The sequence below is a fragment of the Ahaetulla prasina genome, chromosome 3 (genome assembly GCF_028640845.1).
Source record: "Ahaetulla prasina isolate Xishuangbanna chromosome 3, ASM2864084v1, whole genome shotgun sequence".
In the NCBI taxonomy this organism is placed as follows: domain Eukaryota; kingdom Metazoa; phylum Chordata; class Lepidosauria; order Squamata; family Colubridae; genus Ahaetulla; species Ahaetulla prasina.
Window position 1 is genome coordinate 8,542,069 of NC_080541.1, and position 9,069 is coordinate 8,551,137.

At 40.5% G+C, this 9,069-nt stretch overlaps 1 protein-coding gene across 1 annotated transcript; it reads left to right on the plus strand.

The window, feature by feature from the left end:
* Window positions 1-3,917: 3,917 nt before the first annotated feature.
* LOC131196270 (mas-related G-protein coupled receptor member H-like) lies at window positions 3,918-6,771 on the plus strand. The gene is made up of 3 exons (XM_058178849.1): window positions 3,918-4,167; window positions 5,715-6,515; window positions 6,568-6,771. Exons 2-3 carry the CDS (start codon window positions 5,761-5,763, stop codon window positions 6,710-6,712), a joined length of 900 nt encoding a protein of 299 aa, XP_058034832.1. The 5' UTR covers window positions 3,918-4,167; window positions 5,715-5,760; the 3' UTR covers window positions 6,713-6,771.
* The last annotated feature ends 2,298 nt before the right edge of the window (window positions 6,772-9,069 follow it).

Here is a 9,069-nt window from a genome sequence, read left to right on the forward strand (position 1 = left end):
TTGCTCCAACAATCTGGGTCCTCATTTTACCTACCTTATAAAGGATGGAAGGCTGAGTCAACCTTGGGCCTGGTGGGACTTGAACCTGCAGTAATTGCAGGCAGCTGCTGTTAATAACAGACTGTCTTACCAGTCTGAGCCACAGAGGCCCATTTACTGTTTGATGGTTTTTCTGAGTTTGTAGTTCCTTGATTACGGTGTTTTTGAAAGGTTCCCTACAGCTCATGGCAAATACAAACATTTGCACTATGGTTTCAAAGAGGCCCGAAATGCTTACAGGTGCTGCAAATTGGCAGACACACAAAAAAAGAACAAAGTGAGAAAGCAGAGCCTTTTCTACTGAATCAATTAATCAGAATAGAGTTGGAAGGGACTTTGGAGGTCTTCTAGTCCAACCCCCTATTCAAGCAGGAGACCCTTTACCATTTCATACAGGTGGCTGCCCAGTCTTTTCTTAAAAGCCTCTAGTGATGGAGAACCCACAACGTCTGTAATTTGTCGTTATTCACTTGTTTTTGTTTCCTTTTTCCTTTTCTGCATAAACTGCAAGTAGTAATGCAGTTCAGACCTTAGAATAAAGTATCAAGCTTAAGTTAGACCTATCAGGGCGAACCTGGGCCTGAAGTGTCACACGGAGCCATGTCGGCTGGCACGCATGGCGTTTCCTGTTCCTCTTCCAGGTTTCTGGCGTGTATTATTATTATTATTTATTAGATTTTTATACTGCCCTTCTCCCGAAGGACTCAGGGCGGTTCACAGCCATAATAAAAATAGAACAATATACAATTAAAACAACAATTAAAAAACTTATTATATATGGGCTGAGATATAAAACAATATCCTATTAAAATTAAACTCTCTAAAAATATAAAATTATAAAATTTAAAAATCACGAAGCCAGTCCCGCACGGATGAATAAATAGGTCTTGAGCTCACGGCGGAAGGTCCGAAGGTCAGGCAGTTGGCGTAATCCAGGGGGAAGTTCGTTCCAGAGGGTAGGAGCCCCCACAGAGAAGGACCTTCCCCTGGGGGCCACCAGCCGACGTTGCTTGGCGGACGGCACCCTGAGAAGCCCCTCTCTGTGTGAGCGTACGTGACGGTGGGAGGTATTCGATAGCAGAAGGCGGTCCCGTAAGTACCCTGGCCCTAAGCCATGGAGCACTTTAAAGGTAGTGACCAACACCTTGAAGTGCACCCGGAAGACCACAGGTAGCCAGTGCAGTCTGCGCAGGAGTGGTGTTACGTGGGAGCCACGTGTGGCTCCCTCTATCACCCGCGCAGCCGCATTCTGAACTAACTGCAGCCTCCGGGTGCTCTTCAAAGGGGAGCCCCATGTAGAGAGCATTGCAATAATCCAGGCGGGAGGTAACAAGAGCGTGAGTGACCGTGCATAGGGCATCCCGGTCAAGGAAGGGGCGCAAATGGCGAATCAGGTGAACCTGATGAAAAGCTCTCCTGGAGACGGCTGGCAAATGACAATCAGCTGTCCTTCACGTGTGTGGCAGTGCCAGAAACTGGAATAGCTGGCCTTGCGGTTTCCGTTGTGCACATGCGCGCTGGCCAGCTGATTGTTGCACACGTGCACCAGTAACAGAAGACAAGCTGTCTGGTGTGCATGCATGCGCCGGAAACTGGAAGTTAATTTCCCGGTGCACCCATGCCCACTGGGCAGGTTCTCTTCCGGGTTGCATCCCCGATGACGGCAGTGCCCAAAAGCTTTGCCATCACTGAGACAGACCGATTATTATTTAAGAACTTTTTGATTATTTTGCTATTGTCTATTTATGCCACCTTTATCTTTAGATGTCAAATTTAAACAACCTTATGCATATCAGCAAACACATGTACTTCATAATCAATATTGATGTAATCTTGTCTCTTTGTTTTTAAAGGACTAGGTTATCTAAACAATAAAGGGTTTAAAATTTCCAGTCTGTAATGTACAAATATTACTGTAATATTACAAATATTACTGGCTTAGTGGGTAAGACACTGAGCTTGTCAATTGAAAGGTCGGCAGTTCAACAGTTCAAATCCCTAGTGCCGCGTAACAGGGTGAGCTCCTGTTACTTGTCCCAGCTTCTGCCAACCTAGCAATTCAAAAGCACGTAAAAAATGCAAGTAGAAAAATAGGGACCACCTTTGGTGGGAAGGGAACAGCATTCAGTGCGCCTTTGGCATTGAGTGATGCCGGCCACATGACCACGGAGACGTCTTCGGACAGTGCTGGCTCTTCGGCTTTGAAATGGAGATGAGCACCGCTCCCTAGAGTCGGGAACGACTAGCATGTATGTGCAACGGGAACCTTTATCTTTACCTTTAAATAAAATACAAGCGCACCAGGGAGATATTGGGGGTTTGATTCCAGACCACTACAATAAAGCAAGTATCACAATAAAAATCAAGTCAGACAATTTTTTTGTTTGTTTGTTTCCCAGTGCATGTAAACAGTTTTAGGAATTCGCTTTAAGCTGAAATCAAAGAAGTGCCCACCCTCTGGTTCATTGGCATAGCATCCATCTTGTGATGCTGGAAAAACTTTGGTTTGTTTGGCAGGTAGTTTTACTTACCCCATTCTACAAACAACTCTACACACTCTGAGTAAAGTTGAAAATACAAAAAAATCAACGTGTCTCAAAGCCCAATGTATTTTAATATCTCCACGTTGCAAAATAAATCTCAATCTCAAAACGAAAATCCCACGAAGCTCCCACTTTATGTAATGTTCCTCTGTTAATTACGCCCCCTGTTGGTGACTACCTGCATTTCCACCACTCTTGGGAGCCACCTATTGGAAAGAGAGTGAAGTTCCAGGTTGGAAGAAGTCAACTGAGTTTGAGCACTGGGCCTGCTGCAATTATGAGAGGATGCACTGAGATCCAAACTCTTCAAGTCCTCAAATACATTATTCAGAATTGAAGAACTAATACAGGTAGGTTAAACAGATTCTACCCATACTAGGCAGCCTTGTTTACAATGTCCTAAGTTTGTCATACATGGAAGTAGCAGGTAGTAGGAAGCAGATCTTCTGCAGAAAAGAAAAAAACTTTCTCTTCTGGGATAGGCCAAGCAGATCTTGTTAAAAGTCTCAGACAATGAGATACATCCTTTATCTTGCACAATCAATGTAAGCAGCAAGGGACAAGACAATCTGGTTCTTGTTTTTGCAAGATAATCACCAAATGTAGAATAAGGAGGCTGCCCAGGAACCTTGGCTGTCAAGTTCAGTTCTGAAGAAGAACTGAAGAAGCTTCGGGGATAAGAAGGAAAATGTTTTAAAAGAAAAAACAAAGAAAGGAAAGTCCAGTTGCCCTCTGGAAAAGCACCTTTGGGGAATGGCCAAAAAAACATCCACCAGGGAGAGAGATTAAGCTTCATTATCCCAATCATCCTCATATTTTTAAGAGGGGAAATAAACCTTAAGGAAAAGATAGTATCAAAACAAAAAAACAGACTGTATATTTGAACGACTGTGATCAGCTGGCTCTCTTCCTCAGTGGTCCAAGTCCCATTTATCAGCTGAGAAATCCAACTGTCAGGGAGGTTTTGTTTTTTTCGTCTTCTCACATCAATTAGTCTCCTTAATCAGAGCATCTTCAAAGAAATATAATCTGGAGAACAATTCGCCCTGATCCCCAAAAGCTTTCTTTATAAGGAGACGCTACATTTTCTAAACAGTTCTTCCAAATTTAACTCTGTCTGCCTTGGCTTTGGGTTCTCTTGCCCTGAAGGCTTTTCTACACTGACTCTTGGCAATCATCTTAAACATCTTGGTGTCACAGGGTGCTAGATTCTGATTAGACAAGCCACGGAGTAAGTGTGCATCTTTTTAAGACTTTCTTCCTCATGTCAGAAGCAAACGCGCTTCATGCTTTCCACAGGAGATGGATCTGCGTGGCATTGAATCCTCACTCTTTTATAAAAACTCCTTTGAAGCAATCTACTCAGCCTTTACTTCCAGGTGCATCGAATTCTGCAGGCAATTCTTGGAACTTTGAAACTTAGGATGGATGGACTTTCCTCCTGTTAATTAATTTCATCTAAATAGGACTTAAATAGGACATTTTGCCTGCAGGTAGTGTCATCTCCGGTAACTTCAGCCCTCAATATTGTGACACAATAATCTTCCACTCACCAACTTTGAAGACTTTGGACCATCAATTTCAGGTATGTTATAATTTTGGAAGGTTTAATTAGACTCAGGGATATGCAATCAGAGCAATAGCCAGTCCTTCAATAGCTGTATATTGCTATACCTGATATTTATATGTTGACTATCATAACAGACTCAGTTGAATTCACTCATTTTCAAACCAACTTTTAGCCATCATGACAGAAAAATAGAAGTATGTCAGAAGCAAACAAATTGTCTTGAACTCAAGGTCAGGGGAATAAGATGTTTCTTTAGCTTACCCATAATTGTTTTCCATCAGGGAAACTTCTGGTTAATCACAGGAAGTTTACACACACACGTACAGGAAATCTTCTATACTTAAATAATGAAGGAGAGAAGCAACCTAGAACTAAAGAGAAATTTCCTTATATTGAAATGATTAACCAGTGGAACGACTTGCCTCTAGAAGTTGTGGATGCTCCATCACTGCAGGCTTTTAAGAAGAGACTGGACAGCCACTTGTCCGAAACGATATAGGGTCTCCTTGAGCAGGGGGTTGGACTAAAAGACCTCCAAGGTCCCTTCCAACTCTGTTATTGTTATTCTGTTACTTAAGTAGACCAAAGTGTGGTGTGGATGTGTTTTTTTCCCCTTTTTTGGAAGTATCTGTAGCTCTACAAAATGTGTAAACTGTCCATTTCTGGATTTTTTCACCCATATCATCTCCTAACTCCTGATTTCAAGTCATAGATTATTTTCTCTATTATCTCTTATGTTATCAATTATTAGCTGCTGTTACACTCTGGGCAACCATAACAGGAACAAGTATTGGGGAAAATGCTTCTTTATGTAATTACTAATTTTTGCTTTGACATTACTGAATTTCAGTAGAGTAAAAACATCCAACACAATCCAATACCGAATACATTTTCAGATATTTGTTGAGAAGCACAGATGGAGCAAAACATTAGTATTTTTCTGCCTTGGGTGTGGTGATAAACCGTTCAAGGAGTTGGTTCATTACTGCAGCCACATCACTCAACCTATTCCTAGGGTTAGAAGAGAACAAAAAAATAGAATAAAAGAATTGGAAGGGGTCTTGAAGGTCTTCTAGTCCAACCCCTTGATCAAGTAGGGTATCCTATATCATTCCAGACAAATCTCTTCTTAAAAACTTGCAGTGTTGGAGCACTGAAACATCTGAAAGTGAGCCTTTCCACTGATTAATTGTTCTGTCAGGAAATTTCTCCTAATTTCTAGGTTGGTTCTCTCCTTGATAAATTTCCATCCATTGTTTCTTGTCCTGCCTTCAGCTGCTTTGGAGAACAGCTGCTTTGGAGACCAGATCTAACAAAGAAGACCCCGTCTTCTTTGTTAGATAGGGGGTGTCAAATTCATGGCGTCACATTGTCATGTAATGTATCACAATTTTTTCCCCTTTTACTAAACCGGTGGTGGGCATGCCCAGTGTGTCATGCATCCAGCCCACGGGCCATGAATTTGACATCCCTTCCTTAAAATAGGAGAAGCTATGATAAAATTGATATTATTTATGAGATAAGAATGACTGAATCCACAGTTCTTTCTTTTGCCCTAATAGGAGTTTCCACTTAAAAAGATTGTCCGAGGATTACAAAAGATTAACAATGAATTCCAGTCTGGGAGATCTGGATGCTAAACAGAACTATTATGACTATAACAATATCAGTGACTCATATGAGTATACAGAAGAAGTACTTTCTGATTTAGGATGGAATGTATGGATAAGCATTATTTTAACTACCTGTTGTGTTGGGTTTGTGGGCAATGGCTACATCATCTGGCTACTTGGCTTTCAGATTAAGAGAAACTGTTTCACCACATTCATCCTTAACTTGGCTGTTGCAGATTTTGGCTACCTTGCATCTGCATTTATATATTACATCCATTCATTTACCGATTTTCAAGGAAGCAAAGTTTTGTACCACCTCTGTATCTATTTCACCTGCATGGTGTACATCAATACAAACTTTCTTCTGACGGCCATCAGCATCGACCGGTGTGTGGCTGTCCTCTTCCCAATCTGGCATCGCTGTTCCCGGCCAAAACATTTGTCCTCCAGGGTCTGTGTCCTCCTGTGGATCTCCTCTTTCCTCCTGAGTGGAATTATGAGTGTTATGAAATTCTTTGTAAGCTACAGACTGTCCATGCTCCATTTCCTTGTGACTGCTATAATTTGCCTTCCATTGATCACACTCTCGACTGTGGTCCTTTTCATCAAAGTGTGTTGTAAACCAAAACAGAAAAATAAGGGTCGGCTTTTACTGATGATTTTAATTACTCTGCTCTGTTTCCTCATCCTTTCTTTCCCATTATGTGTCCTTGCCATGATTATTAGTTTTATTAGATTATTAGATTATTAGTTTTTCTAGTACCAAACTTGGCAATAAACTGGAATATTGGGTTATGTGCAGTATTCTGCTTTCCTGCGTCAATAGCAGCATTAATCCTGTGATCTATTTTCTAGTTGGGAGAAAAAAAGGAACTCAGTCCAAGGAGAGCATGAAGGTCATTTTGCAAAAGGTCTTCAAAGAAGGGGAAGCGACTGGAGGGAGATAGAAGAGCTTAAATCCACTTACAAGACCTCTTTGCTTCCTTCTGAACAGCAATGAATAACTTGCACTTGAGACTCTAAGCTTATAAGTGGGACCAAATCTCTTTCAACATATTTTTTTTAATTTACATTTATATCCCGCCCTTCTCCGAAGACTCAGGGCGGCTTACAGTGTATAAGGCAATAGTCTCATTCTATTTGTATATTTACAAAGTCAACTTATTGTCCCCCAACAATCTGGGTCCTCATTTTACCTACCTTATAAAGGATGGAAGGCTGAGTCAACCTTGGGCCGGGCTTGAACCTGCAGTAATTGCAGGCTGCTGTGTTCTAATAACAGGCTCCTTACAGCCTGAGCTATTGCGGCCCTATATTGGCTCTTTCATCTGAATAGACATATAGAAAATTTTAAGAGATATCTACCTCAGTCCACAACTAATACTGCACAAGACATGAGCTGCATGGCATGTATAAAATACTCAGCTTATTTTGCTTTCTAGAAATAAGATTTTTACAAATACAGGGGAAGCTCCAACCACACCTACTGCTTACAGATGTTACCTGAAGGCAGTTAATTACTAAATCTGCACTACTATTAATCTTCTCATCACTCCCATCACCCATCTCCTTCCACTTATGACTGTATGACTGTAACTTCGTTGCTGGTATCCTTATGATTTATATTGATATTGATGGTTTCCCGATTGCTTATTTGTACCCTATGACTATCATTAAGTGTTGTACCTTATGATTCTTGATGAATGTATTTTTTCTTTTATGTACACTGAGAGCATATATGCACCAAGACAAATTCCTTGTGTGTCCAATCACACTTGGCCAATAAAAAAGTCTATTCTATTCTATTCTGTTCTGTTCTATTCTATTCTATTCTATTCTATTCTATTCTATTCTATTCTGTTCTGTTCTGTTCTGTTCTGTTCTGTTCTGTTCTCTTCTGTTCTCTTCTCTTCTCTTCTCTTCTCTTCTCTTCTCTTCTCTTCTATCTTATTCTAAGAAAGGAAGGAAAGATGGTTATTTAAGCAGGGAAGCAGCTACAGATGGGTATGAAAAGCCCTTAGCAATTCTACAAATTTGCAAGAAAATATTTCTCTTATTGGGTCCTTGGTGGTCACTGAGCTTGATTGTTTGCAGACATTTCATTACCTAGCAGGTAATAGGAAGCAGATCTTCTGCAGAAAATAAAAATATTTCTCTTCTGGGATAGGCCAAGCAGATCTTGTTAAAAGTCTCAGACAATGAGCTACGTCCTTTATCTTGCACAATCAATGTGAGCAGCAAGGGACAAGACAATCTGGATCTTGTTTTTGCAAGATAATCACCAACTGTAGAATAAGGAGGCTGCCCAGGAACCTTGGCTGTCAAGTTCAGTTCTGAAGGAGAACTGAAGAAACTTCGGGATGAGAAGGAAAATGTTTTCAAAGAAAAAACTGAGAAAAGTTTGTCCAGTTGCCTTTAGAAAAGTACCTTTAGGGCACGACCAGAAAACCATCTACCAGAGAGAGAGGTTGAGCTTCATTATCCCCATCCCCATATTTTTAAGAGGGGAAATAATCCTTAAGGAAAAGATAGTGTCAAAACAAAAGAACAGACTGTACATTTGAATGATAGTGAGGAGCTGAATCTCTTCCTCAGTGATCCAACTCCCATTTATTACTTCAGCTTCAATTGCAACAATACACGAGCACACAATAGATTTAAGCTTAATGTGAACCGCTCCAATCTTGATTGCAGAAAATATGACTTCAATAACATAGTTGTTTTTTTTTTTTCCAAAAATTTTTTATTTTTCCATAATAATTCCCACAATTTGACCAGTGTACAATACAATCACTTATCCAACAATCAGTCCTATACTCAAATTATACTCAGTCAGGGCTGCTCGACTGCCACTCCCCCCTTTAATCCTTTCTTCCCTTCTCATCCTTCTTAAACTTCCCCCACCACCTTCTCCTCGCTTTCCTACTTCCCCTCCATAACATAGTTGTTAATGCTTGGCATAAACTACCTGACTCTGTGGTCTCGTCCCAAAATCCCCAAAGCTTCAACCAAAAACTGTCTACTATTGACCTCACCCCATTCCTAAGAGGTCTGTAAGGGGCATGCATAAGAGCACAAACGTACCTACCGTTCCTGTCCTAATGTTTCCTTTCATTATATCCAATTAATATAGTTATTACATACTCATAGTTATATATATATGCCTATATATTGTATAGTTATTACATGCTTATGCATATATATACTGTGACTAAATAAATAAATAAATAAATAAATAATCAGCTGAGAAATCCAACTGTCAGGGAAGTTTTGTTTTCTCATCGTCTCACGTCAATCAGCAAAC